At 39.5% G+C, this 22,910-nt stretch overlaps 1 protein-coding gene across 3 annotated transcripts; it reads left to right on the forward strand.

The window, feature by feature from the left end:
- On the forward strand, positions 1–22,398 carry LOC107320625 (nodal modulator 3). 3 transcript variants are annotated; one of them, XR_001558322.2, is made up of 32 exons: positions 1–195; positions 427–516; positions 1,423–1,468; positions 1,900–2,000; positions 2,119–2,225; positions 2,412–2,484; positions 2,989–3,141; positions 3,854–3,991; positions 4,754–4,843; positions 5,451–5,556; positions 5,996–6,146; positions 6,683–6,860; positions 7,590–7,731; positions 8,070–8,201; positions 8,525–8,661; positions 8,936–9,023; positions 9,806–9,869; positions 10,903–10,998; positions 12,237–12,446; positions 12,731–12,813; positions 13,252–13,411; positions 13,530–13,656; positions 13,876–13,989; positions 14,627–14,754; positions 15,327–15,468; positions 16,057–16,140; positions 17,006–17,116; positions 17,688–17,789; positions 17,995–18,114; positions 18,700–18,792; positions 19,693–20,462; positions 21,326–21,505. XR_001558322.2 is itself a non-coding variant. In XM_015876663.2 (32 exons), exons 1-31 carry the CDS (start codon positions 67–69, stop codon positions 19,822–19,824), a joined length of 3,627 nt encoding a protein of 1,208 aa, XP_015732149.1. In that variant the 5' UTR covers positions 1–66; the 3' UTR covers position 19,825; positions 21,326–22,398. The 3 variants fall into 3 exon arrangements, 2 of the variants coding, with proteins under 2 accessions (XP_015732149.1, XP_015732148.1); XM_015876663.2 differs by having other exon boundaries at positions 19,693–19,825; positions 21,326–22,398; XM_015876662.2 differs by having other exon boundaries at positions 19,693–19,825; positions 20,197–21,511.
- The last annotated feature ends 512 nt before the right edge of the window (positions 22,399–22,910 follow it).

Genomic DNA, 22,910 nt, shown 5'->3' on the forward strand with positions numbered 1-22,910 from the left:
GGCGCTGAGTCAGTCCGTCAGTCCGTCGGTCAGTCAGTCGGTCGGTCGGTCCGGTCGCTGGTGGCTATGCGGGCCTGGGCCGCCGTGCTGTGCTGCGCGCTGTGCTGCGCCGTGGGACGGGGCTCCGAGGACATCGTGGTGGGCTGCGGCGGCTTCGTCAAGTCCGATGTGGAGATCAACTACTCCCTCATCGAGGTGGGCGCCGTCTCATTTAAGCGCTCGCTGATTTATCCCAGGGCCGGAGCTGAGTTCTGTGCCGCGGGTCCCCTGGCAGAGCGTAGCAGGAAACCTTTGCCCTGTTACCTGCATTGCCGCTGGGGACGTGCACCCTCTGCTGTGTGCAAGCACTTGCTTGGAGGATGCCCCATTCCACCTTTGGTCACGTTTATTAAAATATCTCTTTGTGTTTTGTTTTATTTCCTATAGATTAAGTTGTACACAAAGCATGGTACCCTCAAATACCAAACAGATTGCGCTCCGAACAACGGGTATTTCATGATTCCCCTCTATGATAAGGTAAGGAGTCAAAATACTGCCATGTCTCCTCTGCAGTGGAGGCACGAGCTGCTGCTGTCAGAGCAGCGCCCATCACAAAGTGTTTGGAGCGGTGCATCGTTTTGTTACGCTTGGATCCAACATCCCTTCTTTTTGTTTTCTGTTTGTAATACAGTTGTTTTGTTTCTCAGCGGTGTTATGGTGAGGAATACAGGTAGTTCCAGCTGTGGTGCTGTGCTATTTAGACTGGAAAAGTGTTTACATTCAAATTAGATACAAGCTGCCCTCAAATGATCTGGTTAAGAATTGTTTAACTTGTGGTTTGGCAGTAAAACCTTCTGCTTCAAATCTGAGGACATAAGATGCATCTTATCTCCTTGGTTTCATTCTTAGGTCTCAGGGCCTTTTAATGGCTGAACTTCAGAACCCATGTGGTGTCTGCTGATTTAAAGAGGATCTCTGTGTAGATTAACGCCTTTTCGGCACAGGACTTTTAGTAGGATTGGGATTTTGTTATCTCATGTTTGGGCAGAACATTTGAGTAGAATCACCCAATGGAAATACTGAAGGCAGATTTAGAATGCACCTGTTGAGGCAGGTAGAGAGATCTGAACTCTTTCTAACACTGAACTGCTTGTGCACAAGCCAGGTTTGATGTAGATGCAGTATAAATGTGATGCTGCTTAACTCTTGCTCTTAGCTGTCATGGTACAAGCTCAGCATTGCAGCCTGTCTGGGTAGATTCTGCTTCTTTGAAACAGTATAATAGTAGGGGAGAGGAGAGGAGAGGAGAGGAGAGGAGAGTTTGTGAGTCTTGCATTACTCTCTGCAGCATGGTGCTTGTATTCTGACTTTTTTGTCATTCTTCAGTTAAATGAAATTCAGATCAGTGAAGACTGTTATTGCTTTTTTTAAATTTATTTTTAGGGGGATTTCATTCTTAAAATTGAGCCTCCACTGGGATGGAGTTTTGGTGAGTGTTCATATCTTGTCTTAAAATAGGACGCTGTATTTGCAGTGTGGGAGTGTGGGACTTCAACTTCTGCTACCTTGAAGTTGGCACGGAAAATCACGTGCTGTTCAAAAGATAGAAGTCCTATTTATTTTTGATAAATATACTGACTGCACAGTAGAAAAACAGAGCTGTAAGGTCTGCACTGACAAAATAACACGTGAATGGATAAGAAATAATGAGTATTTTTCATTAAAATGTCTTTAATGAGAGGGGGAAGGATTTTCAGCATCAGAATTGGTGGGTAGTTCACTTGCTAAGGTAAGGCTTCCAGAGCACAGCTGGTGTGCTTGAGCTAGTGCCTTTCTGGCAGTTTCTGAAGCCGCAATAGAGTATTTCCATGATTCCTCTGTTACTAACTGCGTTGCTGTTTCATTGTTTTTCTCCTCCAGAACCGACCAGTGTAGACATCCATGTAGATGGCATTAATGACATTTGCACAAAGGGAGGCGATATTAACTTTGTGTTCACAGGGTTTTCTGTGAATGGAAAGGTCAGACTCCTTTATATTTATTTATTCCATCTTATGTTATTTCTGCCTTCAGAAAAAACATTCCACTTTACCTCTGGTAGTTATTTTTATCCACTTTGCACTGTTTTCATTTTGACAGGTTCTCAGCAAAGGTCACTCATTAGGTCCTGCCGGAGTCCAGGTTGTACTGAGAAATGCTGGCAGTGATGTAAACTTACAAGCAACTATTACCCAACCTGGAGGAAAGTGAGTATGGAATGTGCATGTGTGCATGCGTGCATGCCTCATCTGTTCATTTACACCAGTCTCTTTCTATTCTGCCATATTGGTTGGGATTATAGAAGTTCTGAAACACACAAAGAATATGAACTGCTTTTCTGTAGACAGGTGTTAATAACTCTTAAGCAGCAACACCTTTTTCTTGCTTTGCAGGTTTGCTTTCTTTAAAGTGCTTCCTGGTGAATATGAAATCGTTGCATCTCATCCCACCTGGATGTTGAAAGAGGTTAGAGCCTAAAAAAGTTCTGATGGATGTGTTTAGTGATGGTGTGTTGTCTAGACTTTGTCTTGATCAGCTCCTTGAGCAAGTTTGTATGAGTGGACTTGCTTAATGCAATTTTCCTAGATTTTGCTGAGGTTACAAGAAATTGCCCTGCATAGGCCTGATTTGGAGCTGGTAGTGAGCTCCTTTATGTTTTCTAACCCTGTACATTCTGTAGGGACTTGGAGGTTATAGCAGACGCTTAAATCCTTTCAGATTGTTTCCTTTCTGAGCTCTGAAGTCCCGACCAAATCCTAAGTCAGTGAAACAGTAAAAATGCCAAGATGTGACTGCAAAACAGCTTTAGCATCCTTCTGTTTTGAATAGCTGGTGGATTCTCTTTGAGTACTGCTATTCTGGGTTCTTCTATTTCTGATGTTGAATACTGAGCCTCTGTTTGTTATTTAGTGCTGTGAACAAGATTTAATATCTAGGTCTGATGCAAATGTACGTGCTTTGGTTTTTCAGTCAAACACAGTGGTGCGGGTGACCAGTTCTAATGCTTATGCTGCGAGCCCTCTGATTGTTGCTGGCTACAACGTGTCTGGGTCAGTAAGGAGTGATGGAGAACCAATGAAAGGGGTCATGTTCCTGCTTTTCTCCTCCTCAGTGACCAAAGAGGTAATGGTGTTTCAGAACCTTTTCAGTACAAGTATGGAGATAAGTGGAAAGCAGCTAAAAAGCTTTGTGTACTCCCAGTGTCCTGCTAATGCTGTGGGTCAGCAAGGTAAAGGGCTACAGTTCTAAGACAGTACTTGCTTCTTTTTTTTAATATTGAATGTTGTTTGGTAAATATGTTCCCTCACGAAGGTTACAATCCACGATTGTGAAAGGTCACCTTCTGAAGAAAGACTGGAGTTATTGCCAGGCAAACTGAATTTCACTACATGGTAGCTGTAATGCTGTAATTTCCCTTCAACACAAGATCTGAATCACTTTTTGCCCTTGTGATATGGAATCAAAGATCAGTTGCTTCTGTTGCCACTTTAAAAGTGTGTTATTTCTGAAAAGACTGTGGAACATTTGGTGGTGTACTCTGGTTTAATATACAGAGTAGAGCTCTGTTCTGTAATGTTAACTTTGTCTTCAGAGCTAAAGTCAGTTAATCTTAGACATGCAGTTTGAGGGTACTGGGGGGGTGTTGAGTTTCTTAGTTCTCTGTCCTTGTTACCATGGTTGCTTTTTCTCTTTTACCTATACAAGAATTGTAAGCTGTGTTGTCAAACTGTCTTTAAAATGGCTTTTATATTTCCCATCCTTCATTCTCAGTATAACATTTTGAGTTATATGCATTCCTGAATTATTTTCAGTGTTCTCTCATTTATTGTCACAGGATGTTGTGGGCTGCAATATTTCTCCTGTGGATGGATTCCAATCACGAGACGAGTCTCTCTCCTATTTGTGTAATGTTGTATCAAAAGAAGATGGATCTTTCAGCTTTCTTTCCCTTCCAAGTGGGAAATACACTGTGGTATGTTTGTTTATCCATTGAGTTGTTAAATTTTGCTTTCTACGCTAGCTTATGTAGAATTTTATAGCTGCTGAAACAGAATTAGTTTAAATATTTTTAATAAGGTCAAGTAATTGGAAAAGGAGAATCCGACCTAAACCATTTGGAGGGGAAATAAATAGCTGTATTAGAATTCTGTGGTGTGATTTCTGAGAAAGGACTCGATTACAAAGTTCCTGAATACACTGTCCGCTCATAGGGCCACACTTAGTGGCTGATGGAAGGCTGAAAGCTTCAGCTGGCTGTGGTTACCCCACATCCTTTAAGTACCCTGTTTTCTTTTTGTCTATTCTCTTCATTTATGCCCAGGAAGTGTGATGAGAGTGTTGTTGTCTGTGTGATGCCTACAGTGATGGTCTTGCAGTCTCAACATGTGTGATCCAGTAGTGGGATCCAGGCTTGTCTCATTCCTTTAATCCTCTCATGATCATATATTCTCTTATATAAACTCCATATAAGCTCTCTCACAAGTTCTGAGTGCCTTCTGAGTGGAGGGCTATTTTCCTGTTTTTTCATGTAGTCTCAAATGTATCCATCAGACATTCTTGAAATACTGCCTTTATTTCTGTCTCTGTTGCTCTCAGTTATTTTTCCAACATGTTTGCAGCCCATTTGGCCATTCGTAGAGGTGTCTGTTAGTGATAAGGACGTGGAAAATGGTAAAGGAAAGGAGTTCTGATGTCATGGCTTCTTAAGAGTCAAAGCAATGTGTTCTCCTTTCAGATACCATTCTACAGAGGAGAAAGAATTACCTTTGATGTTGCGCCATCTAGATTGGACTTCTTTGTAGAACATGACAGCTTACAAATTGAGGTAAGAGAAATCATCTTGTTTGTGCCATTCATTCCTGTAAAAGTGTAACTGATGTTAACAGAAAGCAGATGGGCTGTGGAAAAACTTCTTTGGAAAAAGCTTAAAGAGATTTGTTACATGTAGCCTCTTGCCAAGCAGGTAGACGACAATATCTGGCATTACTGTGCTCTTTCCCTTTCACTAGGAGGAAAAAAACCAGGGAAAAGCTGTCTGCTGTGTTTACTTTCCCATCTGTGTTACAATCAGGCAGTAACCTTTCCAGCTGATTAAGTTTACTCATTCACATTGTCATCTCTTCAAAAAGGTCTTGGAAATTTGTATGGTTTGCAGAATTTCTTGAGTGATATCATTGTGATGTATGATTTGAGCCTTCAGAACGGTACCGATACAGATAACTTGTGAATTGGTTCTATCTCTTAGTGGGACAGTAAGCCTTGGGTTAGATGTATACTTTCATTGTGATTATCCTGGTGATTTTTTTTTTCTTAAATCTGGAAATTAATTTCTCTTATGTGTGTGAGGTGAATAGTAGACCATGTTAATTGCTGTACACACATGGGCGCTTTTGCTGGGTAAAGGTTAATGTTAACTTTCTTTCCCATTTCAGCCTGTTTTCCATGTGATGGGTTTCTCTGTCACAGGCAGAGTGCTGAATGGTCCTGAAGGAGAAGGAGTCGCTGATGCCACTGTGACACTGAACAATCAGATTAAAGGTATGCAAACATCTTGGTCTGTGTTGCTACAGGGAAGTCTTTAATAATCTCAAGTACATGAATAGCAGGATATGCGATGGAATTAAACCTTCATGATAATGCACTCCTTTTTTCATGAATTATTTGTAATACTACAGTGATTTTCATAGAGTTGAGTAATTTTGTATATTTTCTGGCTTAGATGGGAGTGTTAACTGTTCATTAGTTTTGTAGTAGAGAATTTCTTATTATTTCCTTTGAACATTCACCAAATTGAAAGTGTCGCTTTGCAGTGCAGAAATGAAGATTCGTGTCTTAAGAAACATAATACTGTTTCATTGTTGTGCATTTAAATTAAAAGTAGTCGAAAGCAGTGGATGCCCTTTGGTGCTTTTGACACACCAAGACAGACAGTGAAAACATGCTCTGCTTTTTTAACTCTTTGCTTTATTTGTTCTAGTAAAAACAAAAGCTGATGGATCTTTCCGTCTTGAGAACATAACGACAGGTACATACACAATTCATGCCAGGAAAGAGCATCTCTTCTTTGATACTATCACAGTGAAGATCGCACCAAATACGCCTCAGCTAGCGGACATCATTGCAACAGGGTAAGTGCCAGTGTCATGAAAATGTAAATTGATACACAGACAGTGTCTTCAGAGGGGGTTGTCCTTTGTCATGTCATGCCTGGTCTGGTGTACTGTTGTTTGTTAGGAGTTAAATGTTGCTCAAGAGGTTCAAGGGAAATAGGACAGCGTAAGTGCAAAGTTATGCTTTATCCACAGAGTTTTGCTCAGTCCTGTTTAAGCCTTTGAGAGCGCCCTTTTAATCATCACTCCCTTGCAAGCAAAGGCTCTGTGACCTGAGGACACTGAGCAGTTGTAGAAGTGTGTGTGAACCAAAAAAAGGAGAGTTTTGTTGTCACTGGTGCTGCACTTCAGATACCCTCCTCTTGTGTGAGAGTGGAGTTGTGTAACTATCTGATACAGTATGGTACCTGACGTCTATCAGGAGGAATTGGTCCCCATTCATGCAGTAGTTCCTCAAGATAACAAAGCTTGCTTATCAAGGAAATTTTCAAACAAGTGTTTATGAGTTTTTCAAAGTGTTTAATGCATTCTGATAGTTGGCATTTATTTTATAGATTCAGTGTGTGTGGCCAGATCTCAGTAACTCGTTTACCTGACGCAGTCAAACAGATCAATAAATACAAGGTAACCATGGTGCCTCAAGACAAGGACAAAGCATCCACGGTTACAACAGAAACTGACCCTCATGGAGCATTTTGTTTTAAAGCACAATCTGGTGCATACAGTGTTAAGGTAAGAGTGAGCTTCTGTTTCTTCACTGTAGGACTGTCAAAAGGTTTTAGAGGATTTAAATAATTTAATTTCTAAAATTTGAGAAGTTGATTGTAGGTTTCCTTGGCTTTTTTATTTGTGCTGTTTAAACTATGATAGGCTTTTTTTTGTTTTGTTTTTGAATAAGCAGAAATTCTCATACACCTTTTCCTTTATATGTGTTTAAAAGGAGATCAGCCCACTGAGACTGAACAGTTTTCTCTCCCTTCTCTATTGGTAAAGTGCCTCGAATTGCTTCTTTATGCATTTTCCTGTAAATGAGACATGTGATGTGTGCCTTTTTCAGGTTTGTTAATGGTTCCTGAGATTACAGATCATGGCAGAACCATGGCACAACCACAATTAACCTCGCATTGTAGAGGAGAGTGCAGGCTGAGAGATAAGGAAGTGCACAGTTATGAGGTCCCTAACTGTCCTAGATAAATGAAATAGCCTAATTTGGAAACCGGAGTAAATAGATCTCAAAGTGGAAGCTCATCCAGACTTTAGAAACTTTTGTATCATTTTCAGCTCAGACTTACTGCAATTCTTTGGGCAAATTTTGAAAAGCATATTTTGGAGGCTGGTTTTGCTGCAATTTATGGTGAAATACCCATTTTTCTAATTTCTGATAAGTCAGTTCAACTCAGCAGAGTTGGGTGTATTTGGTATTTATAAGCCGGTGATGTGCTGATGACCTGTGCTCTACAGGTTATTATTCCAGAGGCTGAAACCAGAGCAGGATTGGCCTTGAAACCCAAAGTGTTCCCTGTTACCGTTACAGACAGACCGGTCATGGATGTGACCTTCTCTCAGTTTTTGGCATCCATTTCGGGGAAGATCTCTTGTTTAGGTAAGGTGGTTTTGAAAGTGAAGTGGAAATGGACAACTTCAGCACTGCATGTGTGCATCAGTACTGTTTAAATCCAGTTGCTTTAAAACTACTTGTGGTCAAGCACCATTGACACATAAGTTAACTTCTAGTAGAAAGACAGGTCTTTTGTCAAGAGACCTTACAGCCTGGTACCTAGTAAGTTTGGGATGAAGTTATGAACCTGTTTTTAATACTTTCTAGCAGTATGTTCTAATTGTTTTAATCTTAGTACATGTGAAGCTTCCTTGGAGTTGCGGGATTTGGAGGGAAGCTGGCAAGTCAGGATGCACTCATTTTCTGATGTCTGTTCTGGGCAGATGCTTGTGGTGACCTGGTGGTGATGTTACAGTCTGTGAGCCGCCAGGGTGAAAAACGGAGCCTGCAGCTCTCTGGAAGTACAGAGTCAGTAGCCTTCACGTTTGAAAATGTGCTACCTGGCAAATACAAAGGTAGGATAATAGGGAATTGCTGGAAGTCTTACCTTGCTCTCTAAATCTGTGTTAGTCTGTATGCTTCGGTTATCATGTGCCACGTACCCAGTGCAGAGTTAGTCTAAACTTGAAAAAGTTGGGAAAAATGCTGTGTGCCTATGCACCAGGTTGTCTTAATATTGTCTGTTTAGCCATTGTTTTGGTGCTGATATTTAGTTTTTTATCTGACTCTGAAGATTATTGCCTGGGAAGTCAGTGTGATTGGGCTTTTTACACCACAAAACCAGTTTTAATTCAAACAATTTTACATTACTAAAAGCTTTCTGTGGTGTGTGTTCTAGTAAGCATTGTACATGAAGACTGGTGCTGGAAGAATAAATCTCTGGAGGTGGAAATCGTGGAGGAAGATGTTTCGGGAGTAGAATTCAGGCAGACTGGATATATGCTGAGGTGTTCCCTTTCTCATGCAATTACACTGGTATGTATATAACAAACATCCTCATGTTTTTTCATTAACATCTGTAGGTAGGTTGGATTGCTCTTGGAATCAAAGCTTTCTTCTATCTGTAGGTTGTCTTGTGGCGCAGGAGCTCTAATGCTGATTGTGCTTTGAGATTTGTCTCTTAGATTTGGTGAAATGATCTTCAGCTGTTGGTTGCTATAAGAGAAGCATTAATGTACCGTTAGGCAAAATCTATTTTCATTTTGTTGTTTAGTAGTTGCTAATAGTGAATTGTGTTGTGGCTTCACAGGAATTCTACCAGGATGGAAATGGACCAGAGAATGTTGGTGTTTATAACTTGTCTAAAGGAGTTAATAGATTCTGTCTTTCAAAGCCAGGTAACAGCTCTAAAGTATTACTTGAAAAAACAACCATTCAATCAGAGGTACTGGTAATTCAAACAGCCTGCTGTGGCTTCTGAGGTTTCAGCATATACATCCTTTATTTTTTCTGTTTTAGTAGATGAAGGGCATTGGTCTTGGACCAACTGAGAGCACGTTAAAATAAACTTGTTCCATTGGATTCTGTAATTGTAACATAATTGATAAAGGAAAGTTTCATTTCAATCCAGGATTCCTGAAGGGTCGCTATTAATGGTACCTCGGGGTTATTTATAACAAGAAAAAGCAATGCTTTAATGTTTCACTTTTTTTTTTTCCCTATGAATATTTTAGAGCTAATTACATGTTATTGCCCATTAACAGAACAGTTAACCAGTTCATTTGGTTTTGATTCTGTTTTTAGCTTCGCTTAGTTCATCCTTAGAGTCCATGGCTTCATTCACAATTCAGTAATGGAGTTTCAGTGGTGGCTCTTTAATACAAGACCATCAGCTGTGGGATTACATTAGATTACTTCTGATTTAGGTTTGTTATATTTGTAACTGTTCCTGTGTACCTCTCTGTTGAGGTGCCATGTTTTGTATCAGTGTACATTAGAAAGTCAACACAGCTTCCAGTGGTGATTTGTAAGTGAAGAGATGAATTAATTTACTGTAGTCAAACTTAGCAGTTCTTTCTGTACCTCAGGTCATATTCAGTCTTCAGAATTCAGGCAGCACAGTAAGCTTTATTTCTTTATTTGTGTATCAGTGGATCATTCTTTGGCTTAATGTTTACAGGTGTGTACGAAGTAACCCCACGTTCCTGCCACCAGTTTGAACACAAATATTACACTTATGACACGTAAGAGCAGAATCTGCTTTCAATCTTATGCATCTCAGTGTGCTTTCATAAAGCTTCCTTCTGCTGCAGCTGCTTTCTTTCAGTAGTTCGGGATGAGCTGCTATGACTGGCTCTAACCAATAGAAGGAAGCGTTAGCAAAATGTATCAGATGTGTTTTCTTAGCCTTTAAAAAAGAAAAATGTGACTAAAGATAGGCTTTAAGGATGCTTTTGCTGCTTCAGATGGATGTTTCAGTCTGCCTTCTGTCCGTCTTTAATGCGTTTTTGCTCTTGTAACAAAGGAGAGATATTTCAGTGAAAAATGTTGATGGCTTGTAAAGGTTGAAATGCGAAAGATGGTATATTATGTTTGCTAGAAAGCATGTACCGCTTACAGATCCCTGGTACCAGTGATTGATTGTGGTGATGCTGCTCACCTCGATTTTGTGGGCTGAATAGATATTCACCCGAGTTACCAGCGGGCAGTGCGGATCTTCCCAAGTCAGCCATGTTTTGCCATGTACATCTAGGTTGTGATTTGGCAATGTGCTTGTTAGCTTTGCTCCTATAAAGAGGCTTTCTGCTCCCTGACTGCTTTTAATTCCTACACACAACAGGAAACAAATTCAGCATTAAAATATGATTCTTAACTGAATACATGAATTGAAAGAAGCCCCTTTCTGCAGCAAAGCACCATTAGACCTGGGACATTTTTGTGAATCATTCCCAGTATTGTTGACTTCTCTGATATGTGTAGAGAAATTGTATGTATGAATTCAATCAAATCGGCATCAGCTTGAGAGGAGATGAGAAGCACAAAGGAAGGGAAGTTATTTGGCCAATGCTGTGCAGTAGTTGGGGTTTCACATCTGCAAAGTGCCGCCTTTGCAATATGCCATCCCGTTAGCACAACAGCTTTGTTGTGTAATTTGTATATTGTGTTTTATAAAGATCTTTCAGCTTATGGGTAGGAGTACAAAATCAGCTGAATAACATCCAGTTATTTTCTTTAGGAGGGGAGCCTTAAGTTTGTCTCTGTTGCTTTGATTTACAGGTCTTCTCCAAGCATACTGACGCTCACTGCTGTTCGACACCATGTCCTTGGCACGATTGTGACAGATAAACTGATGGATATGACTATTACCATTAAGTAAGAACAAAGAAATAATGTGGCTGTAAAAAGTAGAGGAAAGACATCCCTCTCATAAAGTTTTATTCTGGTTTTAATACTTCAGTGGCTATTCTCTAAGGGAATGGTACCCTATGCTGGACTGCAGGAGGTTTTTATGCTAAGCTGTTCTTTGAGTTCTTTGTAGACAGATAAATAATGCTCAGACCTCACTTTGTACATTGTCACTTGATTGCAGTATAGCTCCTTCCGACTTGTGTGTCATAGTAAAAAGGAATGGTTTTCTGAGTGATTATGCATTTTAATGAACTGAAATTTCTGAATTCAGAAGGTTTTATTTTTGTTTGCTCTGAGCTGTTTAGCACCAGGACTATTTTTTTCTTATTTTATTACCTCAGAATAAGAATCTGCTGCTTTAGAGCACTGTTATTGATGCGGAGAGAGCTATAAGAGGAAAAGTATGCAGAGTGATTACACACTAATGTACCAGTTTATGTTTAGCTGAACAGGCAGCTCAATGGGAAGCACTGATTTGTGAATAGCTTTAATCTGTGAGTTGCCAGATCTTACTGAAAGTGGGTGATAACAATGAGTGTTTTAATGCTTTCTTGATGTCCACTTGCTCTGGACTAGAGGTTCTCAAACTTGGAGTGTAGAAAACATCTTTATGGTGAAACAGATTTCCTCAGTAGCCCTTCCTTGAGTCCCTGAGTTTAATGAGCACAGCTGCAACTGCTGGGCAGCAGCCAGAAAAGAAGCACTGAGACAGAAGAGAGCTATTAGGATTTTAAAACTAATTTATCAAGGGGGTGAATATTATACCAATAGACCGGGCTGGTGGGGTTTTTTTGAGACTGTTGGGAACTGCGGAGGCATCTCAGTTGCCAGTGACTGCCTCTGTTCCAGCCTGTATGAAGCTTTTCAGCTGAAGTCCATTTTGTGAAATGCTGTCAATGTAAAGGGAGCAGCTCTGGATTTCAAAGCAAAGCTCTTGTTTTTAACAGTCTGTGCTTACGTATTAGGTTTAGAACAGTGATGTCTTTAATTTCAGTTAATCAGAAACTGCAGAGAAAGGATTTAAAGTCTTAATGAAATTCGGTGTGTTAGAACAGATGTATATATTTGTCTCAGGGTTATAGGGTAGTATGGAAGCAGGAAATGGAATTATCCTGATATTCTGAAGCAGTCTTAGGAAAAAATAATGGGAATCATTTCTTCCTTTGTATGAAATGAGCTTATTGTGTTATCTTTGTTTTCAGGTCATCTATTGACAGTGAACCTGCCTTAGTTTTAGGGCCATTGAAATCTGTGCAGGAGTTACGCAGGGAGCAGCAGCTGGCAGAAATTGAGACCCGCCGACAGGAGAGAGAAAAGAAGGGCCAAGAAGAGGAGGGAACAAAGCCACCAGTGCAGGAGATGGTGGAGGAACTTCAGGGACCATTTTTATATGAATTTTCGTACTGGGCAAGGTACTACCGAGCTCTGATGGGAAGGGTGTTTTCTTTGGCCTGTTGCCTGGGTTTTCTAACAAACTGATCTATTCCATGTAGGAAAGAGCTGCTCTGCAGGTATCTGTTCTGGCTGACTGTTAGCAAAATGGAAACTAATAGCACGTAATATGAATTTTGCTTATATTATTGCTTGTATTTTCCCCTTAGGGTATTTTGAAGTATTCTGAGGTCAATATGCAGTGTTCTATCCTGTGTGAGAGACACTGATCTCATTATCTTCTAATGCTTTTTTGTTTTTGTAGGTCTGGTGAGAAAATTACTGTGACACCGTCTTCAAAAGAGCTTCTTTTCTATCCACCTTATGTGGAAACAGTCGTTAGTGGAGGTAAATAAAAATACAATTTCTGGATATTACAGCAGATTCTCAGAATTACTTGTATTACACTTACTGATAAAAATAGCTGTGAGGATGGATGCAGGTGTACTTTGAGTATGATAATCAATTGAAGTTTCTGTCAGTTTTTCCTTTCTATTGAGTTAGAACTATAAAAGTAGGTAGAAACAAACAAACAAACAAAAAAAACAAAACAAATCATGCTTCTAAAATTGTGAGGGCTGCCAGCAATCAGTTACGCTGCCTGTTGTATCAGTTTGGGTGTTTTAAGATGTGACAGGGAGCCGTACTGTTATGTGGATGGATCTCTTATTCCAAGGCAAAAGAACTTTGACAATCTCTTTAGTAGTAGTCAAACTCTTGCTGTAAGATCTAATATTGAGTGTATTCTTGACTTGTTTGTTTTGAATCCCCTTTGCAATAACCAAGAGAGCTGTCCTGGAAAGCTGATAGAGATTCATGGGAAAGCAGGCTTATTTTTGGAAGGACGGATTCATCCTGAATTGGAAGGTGTTGAGATTGTCATTGGTGAAAAAGGAGCTCCTTCCCCTCTCATCACAGTTTTCACTGATGACAAAGGTGCTTACAGGTAATTAGTAGATTTGTTTTGATGTTTTGGATTCTTTTGTTTAAGTGCCAACACACCTGTGTGACATCTTCTAAAGTGCTTCTTCTAAAGTGAACTTTTCTTTCCTTATATTTTGAAGTGTTGGACCACTGCACAGTGACTTGGAATATACAGTTACTGCACAGAAAGAAGGATTTGTTTTGACTGCAGTAGAAGGAACAGTTGGTGACTTCAAAGCTTTTGCTCTTGCTGGTGTGACGTTTGAGGTAAGTACATCCTGAGCACTTAAGTTTTGAATGGTGTTTAGTTAAAGGTAGACAAGCAAAAATATTAACCTATGTGTCCCAGGGAAATACAAACAAGTATGGAATGTGGGAATCAGGTAACTTTATCATAATGGAAACAAATCCCAGGCTTCTGAATTGAGCCTCTTTTCATGAGAGAATTCTATCTTACACTTACTGCTATGGCTTTTGTTAAAACAGATTAGATCTGAGGATGACCAGGCTCTTGCTGGAGTACTCTTGTCTCTCAGTGGGGGGGTGTTCCGGTCCAACCTCCTTACGCAGGATAATGGCATGCTGACCTTTTCCAATCTGGTAAGTTAAAATTGATCTGAATGCGGTTGTATGTGTGGTGCTGTGTATCTTTGCCCTCCAAAACAGGGATGTAATCAGTGCTCCTCAGTGACAGGAAGATGTATGAAATCATAGCTTATAGTGAGAGATGTGAGAGTGGACAGCACTTAAGCTAGCACTTAGCTAGTGGAAGTTGTGAAATCTAACCTGGAGAAACCCTTGTCCCCAACATGCAATAAATGGTGTTGGTTGATCTCATTTACGATCTTGCAGTCTATAAACATGATCACCAGCAAACCAGCTGGGTTAATTTTAGAGGAAACAAATGTAGTAAGATTATTGATCTGTACCTACGTGTGGACATACCTGAATAGTTTCTTTCCAGACTCCCCCTGGTCACTTTCCTGCCCTTGCAGTCTTGTGATGAAGTGTTAGAGTCATAGTTCTTTCCCTTTTCAGGCTTCATTTTCTGGTAGAAGTCCACCAGTTCATTGTCTGATGTGTTCCTCGTTTTTTACTACTCGTGTTTTCCAACCAGTTTAACCTATGGCTGGAACAGAGAAGTTTTGCTCTTTGGGGCACTTGAGAGAAAAATAATTGGAGCTGGTGAATTGTTGGGTCACTATCAATAAACAGCTTGTTTTATGCGTCTTTGCAGAGTCCAGGGCAGTATTACTTTAAACCCATGATGAAAGAATTTCGCTTTGAACCATCGTCTCAAATGATTGAAGTGCAGGAAGGACAGAATCTTAAAATTCGGATAACTGGCTACAGAACAGCTTACAGGTTAGTGGGGATGATAAACTGTGCAAAATGCTGCATACTGGATCAGGTCGCATTATACAAAATGTGTTTTCTTCTGATATGTCTGTTCTGAAGGCTTGGAGGTACTTTTGAAGGCACAGTTTAATTATTGTGCTGCTTGAGAGTACTGTTTCTAGCCTTTTTTTCATGCATGTGGATATACTAGCAAAGCCCGTGACAGAATTGTAAGGAAAAACATTGCTAAGAAGGTACTGTGCGAGTGGTTTGTGCTGTGTTCAATAGGAGGGGTTTACTCTGGGGACTGTGTACCACTCCAGGTATCTGATTTAAGGGTCCTTCCTTTCGCTGCCCCCTGGGGTAAGTGTTACTTTTCTTGAAGGGTTGGGAACTTGGATTCCTGAAGATGTCCACTGATCTGCAACTAATTTAAATGCTTTGAAACAGTTTTGGGTGTATACATTACAAATTCTGCTTTTCATTTCATGCTGTGCTGGATATATGAAGAACTTTTCTCATGAGTTATAACAATCATGTCTTAAAAATACCCACTAAAACAGCATTTGCCCATAATTAGCAATTGTTTCTCCTTCTAGCTGTTATGGCACTGTCTCTTCATTAAATGGAGAGCCTGAGCAAGGGGTCTCAGTAGAAGCTGTGGGGCAGGAAGGATGTAGCATCTATGGAGAAGATACAGTAACTGATGAAGAGGGCAAGTTCCGGCTACGTGGCCTTCTGGTAAGGATCAGAATGCTTTCTCTCATTTACATTTATGTTAGCATGTTAATGGAACAGTACAATGTGTTCTATGAATTAGCTGTAGATTTTTGTCTTTTCATCACACATGCAAGGTCCTTGGTCTTTCTGTGTTAGGACAAGGTGTGAGTGATGATTCTTTCTTGTAGAGGGGGAACATTTTTGTAGTGTAAATCTGTGGAACTTTTTGACTGCTTTCACACGAACTGAACAGCTCCCATGGAGTGACACATGAGAGTGTCTCACCAGTGTTCAGTGTTCACCACAGGTGCTATAGCAGGGAAATCTCATCTCTTCAGCTTGTGAAAATTCTGCAGCAAGTGCATCTTAGATGTCTATTGGGTGTTTGTATCTTGTTGACTGTATAGCATATGTATGAAGTAAGCTGCTCTGAGGGGAAAAAACAGCAATAGAATTTCTGGAAGTGAACACACTTAAAGGAGTTAGTGGGTTAAATTATCTACTTAGGGTAAGAAAATGTGTGGAATGCTAGAAAATTCACTTACTGTCTTCTAAAACTAAAGCACATGCTATTTGGTGTTAAACTTATCATCTGAATGTTGCTTGTAGCCAGGCTGTGTGTATCATGTACAACTCAAAGCCGAAGGCAATGATCATATTGAAAGAGCTTTACCACAGCACCGGGCAATTGAGGTAATTTATTTTTTTTATTAATTTTTTTGTATCAGTTACATTTAAAATGCATCTGTGCAGGCGTTACATCGACAACAGTGTTTTTGAATGCATTCTGTTTAATCAACTGGCTTTTCAGCAAGTTAGCTCCTGTTGTGTCAGCACTAGAGCTTATAATTGCAATAAGGCCCAACCAGATTCTTTCACAGCACAAAAGCTGTATGTTAAGAAACAAGAGAATAAATATGCAGCTTACTTTTCAGTGTTCTTTTATGATGCAGGACAGAGAATTCATCATTTGAGTTTGTCATAAATTGTTGTATTATCTTCATATTCTATTACGGAATGTGGTTTCTTGTGGTTTCTTTGGTCCAAATCTTATGGTCTCAATGTAAATGAAATTGCCATCCAGACTTGCAAATCTTTATAAAACGCAATAATAACTTTGAATATAGGAATGATGAAATCTCGTTAAGTTCTCCTCCATCCTTACAGACTCAAACTACCTGCTACTCACCTATCTCTTAGCACCCAGCAGAGGTTAATTAGCCTTTGTTAGTTGCCTAGAGCTTTTTGGTGGAAGACGGTCATTATTTGAACTCAGACTCATGCCTGACCAACATGCTCTCCTTTTTAGCATAATAGGCAGAATTCTTTCAAGTCCTTTGTGTCTCTTGCTAAGAGTGTTTGCTGCTTAGAAGGGGATGTGAATGGCAACACAAGTCAAATGAAGCTTACGTACTGCAAGTGAGAGCTGTTGGCAGTAAACCGTACTAATAGTATCGTAACCAGATTGCCATTTTCTTAAGGGCAGAAAAGCATTTGAAAGAAACCTGCTTTAGTTCTTTCTTTGTCTGTAGAAATATGACTGTTTTGTGTGTTGCAGGTTGGGAACAGCGACATTGATGATGTTAATATTATAGCATTTCGGCAAATTAATCAATTTGATTTAAGTGGAAATGTGATTACGTCTTCTGAGTATCTGTCCACGTTATGTGTAAGTTCAGGCCTGTGATCTTTGTCAAGTGCATTTGCCATTGATTTCCCAGTGTTTTTTTGCAGGGTCACTGAAAATCATTCAGAAGTCTTATCTGAGTATGATGCAATCCTCTTTTAATTACGCTCATTTTCGAGCAAACTGTGTTTTCTCAGTATTTCAGGCTTACTTTGTGCCTCGAGCTGTCTAATTTGTGAAGTAAGTACAGAGAAATTGAAACTCAACAAAATGAGCTTACCAGAGAAATTAGAAACAATCTCCTGCTGCAAATTCCTCTGGGGATTATTTAAAAGAATTGCTGTATTCTCTTTATTGCACTGCACAGACTATGTCTAATACATCTAGATATGGGAAAACATCATTCTTCCCTAATGGTACTCTGAAGTATTTTAAAAGTCTCTTTCTGCGATTTTTCACATGACTTGTTAGAACAAACCCAGGTGTTCATACTTGACATCTTTCTATTTATACAGCCCATGATGAATTTTGAAGTACCTTTATCATGTAGGAGTATGGGCTCTTCTAGTGCAGACTCAGAAATATCTCTTGTGATTTCTTCTTTCCCTCACAGGTGAAGCTCTACAAAAGTGAAAATCTTGACAACCCAATTCATACAGTCAATTTAGGCCAATCTCTTTTCTTCCATTTCCCTCCCCTGCTCCGAGATGGAGAGGTAAGAATATTCCTGAATAATTGGCTTAATTAGCTTTATTATTTTTCCCCTAAGCACACTGAAGTATTATTTTTGGTTTGCCTGCAGTACTGTGTTCATTCTGGAGGTGAATGTGAAGCCTATTAAACTGACTTTTGCCTTTGAATCTAATTTTACCTAAGACTGCTACTAGTGCTGTAGACTTGAGTTTATTTTATACCCACAGAATTACGTGGTGCTCTTGGATTCTACGTTGTCTAAATCACAGTATGACTACATCCTGCCTCAAGTTTCGTTCACTTCCATTGGATATCATAAGCACATTACGCTGGTATTTAGTCCCACTGTAAGTACCAAGTAGGTAAATGTTCATTTCAAATGCTCAACTTGAGAGCAGTGTCTGGGTAGTGTTTCCTGCGTATACTTTGTGATCTTGGCCTGACTTTCTATTAATGTAAATATAAAGAGGTTTATGAGAGGCATTAATGTGGCACTAAGCTTGGTAATTTGGTTTTGGCCACATTTAAAGTATCAGACAACAATGTAATGATCTGGTATATTATGGGAGGCAAACAGGGAGTTCAGAACAGAACTGTAGCCTTGGCACTAGCAGAGGATGCAGTAACTGGGAGCTGAAGACAAGATTATTGCTGGGATTTCCTTAAAAACTTCTATATAGAGGACAAAAGCATCAGCAAGCTCAAATGGAAGTTATCAGTTCTCAGAGCCCAAAGCAGATGGATTCTCAGACTATTCTCAGGAGAAATCTCCTGTAAGTGAGAAAAATGTATTTTTGCACCTTTGGAGCTTGGAAGGAAACCAGATGGGAAGGGCTGGATGTTCTTTGGCTAAAATTACTTAAAGCTGAGGGAATTCCTAGTCAAAATAACTGTTAAAAAATAATAAAATGCATCATCAACACTGTTTTCAGAGAAAGCTACCTGAGCAAGATATTGCCCAAGGATCTTACATTGCACTGCCACTGACACTGCTTCTGTTGTTGGCTGGTTACAACCACGATAAGGTAGGACATGTTTTTGGTTCTACACGGGTGTACTATTGTCTGTTGGTACCCATGAATACTTTGTACTGTGTTAAGTGAAGTTGTATTCTGATGGATATCTAGATAGAGATGCAGTCAGCAGCTGCCTTGTGTGACACATATGTAGCTAAGCTTTTCGACACTTACCTTGGGAAAACTGTAGTGGGGAAACTGTGCTCCTCTGTTATTTCTCAGTTTCTTATTTGATAGCTCTGAAAAACAAACAAAAAAATCTAACACAATACAACATCTTTTAAATTCTGACCAGAGTCAGTGATAATAGAAAGAAAATAAATATTTTATTGACTTCAGAAGCAGTCAGACTGAAAAAACTCTTACAAGTCATTGTGCCTGATCTCTTTGGCTTTATATCCTTGGTATAAAACTCTGAGGAGAAATATAAGGAACTACCTTTTTTATTTGTTGACAAACTGAGTTCTTTCAAGCTTTCTCTGATAGGGCTGGATTGTTCTTTTGGTGATAAGAGGGGAAAAAAACTGTGCAATGTGATTTCTTTCCAAACTTGAATATACTGCACAGAACGTGAGGTTCTCCAGGATTTTTCAGTGGCACTGAAAGTGCCATGGATATGAACGGCTTGTCTATACTCAGATCTCAAATGCTGGTCTTAGGTAAATAGCTGCAAGAAAAAAAATTTGGGATGATTTTTGGTTTTGATTATTAGAAGTTCCAGTAAGTTTGGTTTGCTTCCTTTCCAAAGAATTGCTGCCATTTTCTGACATCTTTTTAGATGTTGTAGATGTTCTGCTTATGCATTGGATTCTATTTGTTTGGGAGCATATCATTCTGAAGAGCACCACTACTATGCAGACCTTACAAGCCACCGTAATCACAATCTTTTTCCCCTTATTGTTGGCCCAGCTTATTCCCTTACTACTGCAGCTGACGACTCGACTTCAAGGGGTCCGTGCCCTTGGACAGGCGGGTTCTGACACCGGTGGCCCAGAGGATGCAAAGAGACAAACAAAAAAACAGAAGACAAGACGGACGTGAGGTGAAAGGGGTGACTGCATAAAGTGAACCTCCATCAAACTGAATTCTGGGGAAGCAAAACTAAAATGCATTTTTGATATACATGCGATCTTCACATTTTTGTCGTTGCTACCTGAGTGCAGTTTGTCACACTGGCTCCATTTTGGTTGTAAATTTTTTATGGAGTTTATAGGTTTACTTATTATAAAGTAATGAAATGAATGCATCTGTTGTTACTGTGAGTACATCTCCCATACTTGAAGACAGTTCATGAATTCTTTTTCTCTTCACTGGAATAGGTTGTGTTGTCTTCATTAATGATTTGTAAAAGCAGTGGTAATAAACTGCCGATTTCACTCCGTATTTTTGGGAATATTTTTCCTTACTTTTCAGAATTCCCACTTTGCTCCAGAGAAGCAGCACAGAGGGATTTTGCTAAATCAGTGGTACTTGAAGCAACAAAGTTCTGGGGGAAATACATGAACTGGTGAATGATGTCCTTGGCACTTCCAATTCAGCAGCTTGATTGAAGAGTCTGTTATCTGCACAGCTGTGATTTCAGTTCTTATCCAGTAAATGTTTGATTTTAATAAAAGATAACATATTTGCCCAATGAAGACAAATCATTAATGTCATGTAAGATTAGTTGATAATGTCAGGTAAGTTCTGCTGATCCCTGGTGCAAAAGCAGTGTTTAAATGTCAAGTTCATGTACACTGTGATCTCTTTAGACCTCCAGTATTCCTGAAGTGGCTACAGCTAGTTAGCTAGCTTCACTGTTCTTTCCAAAGTCAGACTGTGTTGTGATACTTGTCTGTGTGTCTGTCTCATCTACTGCTCAGGCAGCATTTAACTTTTGTGCCAGTTGCTGATGGATTGTTTTCTTTTTTTCCCCAATTATTTGAAGAAGTGTTAGCTTTTAGAAACCTTCAACATGCACGGTCCCAATAATGTAGACTGTAATAAATAATAGCCTGCTTCTTACAGGCCATCTTTTGATTCTTGTTTGAAACAGACAGTTAGACATACACAGCTTAAATGTTAATGGGGCTTTTTATTGACAAATAGTATAAAGGTTAATAGAGCTTTTGAAAGATGAACATAAATGCCTACAAATATTGCAAAGACGTTGGTACTGCCAGTGAGTGGCAATGTTTCTCTTTTATAGTACTTGAAATAGAGTCCCTTTACATTTAAACACTGAAGCTTACAAACCCTACTTTAGAAACCTGGATACAAAAATTGCTTTAGTTTGGTCCTAAATATTAAAACTTCATCTGCTGATCCTTCTACTTAGACTGGCATCTATACAACGGAATCTGAGGGGAAACTGCCAAGATCATAAGAAATGAATGTCAAAAAAGCACATGTGTATAAAGCTTGAGATGAAGCTCTAACAAACTCATGCTCTCAACTTAATGACCTCAAAATTTGTGGTTTACTGTGATGAACTACGTGGGGAAAAAAAACAGCGTTGGAGGCCTTGTATTAAATATGTACAATTTTTATATCTTTTTTTTAGGTTGGTGAATGCTGATAAGGGAATTGCTGCTTAGGGGAGTTGTGTGAGAAGTGAATGATCATTCAGTGTGACTTGAGGGACTACCAGATATTCTGACCTCTGAACTGTGCGACTTGATTGACATTAAACATTGGAAATGCTGTTAATAAAAAGGCACTGATGCTTGCTAATTTGTTGACAGAAGCTGTTTGGTTTGTGACATCCATTTTCCCTTTGCTAGCTAAGGATCTCAGGATAAGATCTGGTAAATAGTTCTTGCTACCTCTGACAGCAGTAGTGAGTCGGAAGGAACAAAACATATCTGAGTGTTGAATACAGAAAATGGGTTTGTGTCAGACTTCTTTGTGAGGCAGGATTCCTGCTGATTTTATCCTGATACTGATCTATCCAGAAAAACTGTATATGCTCATCTTCCATATTGGCCAGAAGGGTCAAAGGCAGCTGGAATTGAGGACTACCTGCTACAGTGTGAGTGCTGGGGTATTTATATTAATACAGAGACTCCGTGCAAAATGGGACTGGCATTCATTTACTTATTGACTTACAAGGAAACACTTGAGGCTCAGTGCTTTGCTTACTTTTCTGGTGGCACAATAGTGAAAGAATAATGAATTCATTTGCATGGTGAGCTAAATGTGGGCAAATGTCTGATTCTTTTGGAAATGAGAGTAAGACCTTCTGGATAAAGTGACATTGCATGCTACTTGTTTTTCTTTTGAAAGCAACAAATGTTGTCGGCTGCCTTATCAGCGATGCACAGAACTCTGTTTCTTAAGAATGGAATGAACTATTGGTACAGAATTTCACAGTTTCTGAGCCTAATTTCTAAAGCATTATTTTCATTATGCCAGTCAGATGAAGTCAGATTTTGAGAATAAGAGTTTTTGCTGCATAAGCAACAGTGTTGTTAAGTAAAGATGAAACCATTTAAAAAGCAAATGTGCAGGAGAATGAATACAAAAAATGAGGAAATGACCCATTTCAACAAGGGTAGGGAAGCATAGATTTCTTCACAATACTTCTTGTTGCATTTACTTTAAAAGGTTCACTACGTGCTGAGTGGCACTACTTAATAAATAATACAGAATTGAATCCTAAGATGATTTTGCGTCCTGATCAGTATTCCCTTCTTTGTATGGTATCTGAATTTCTACTTTTTTTCCAGTCCGAAAGTAATTTAAACTGAGCTTGTTGCAAAGGTGGAGGCAATGAAACAGCTATGGCAGGCAGAGCCCAAAAGTGACTGGATTTCCTGACTTGTGCATGGAAGAGCTGGCTCCAATCCTGCTGAGAGGTGGGTGCGTTTACATGTGGGGAATCACATCTGCCTTACAGATTGGTGGTGGCTTTAGCAAAATCTCCAGAAGCCACTAAATCTATTTCTGGGGTATTACTGACTGATGCCAGAACTCTGCAGTGTTTTTAGAAGAACACCAATGAGTTTTAATCTGTCATTCAGTTGTTTAAACCTGCAACATGCTGTATGTCCTTGTACACGTGGAGAGCAGCTCTACGCTAATTAGCATTCCCTGAGCCCTTGTGGATTATTATTAGCAAGTGTAACTTTCCCCTTGAATGTTTTACA

This window comes from Coturnix japonica, chromosome 14, assembly GCF_001577835.2.
Source record: "Coturnix japonica isolate 7356 chromosome 14, Coturnix japonica 2.1, whole genome shotgun sequence".
In the NCBI taxonomy this organism is placed as follows: domain Eukaryota; kingdom Metazoa; phylum Chordata; class Aves; order Galliformes; family Phasianidae; genus Coturnix; species Coturnix japonica.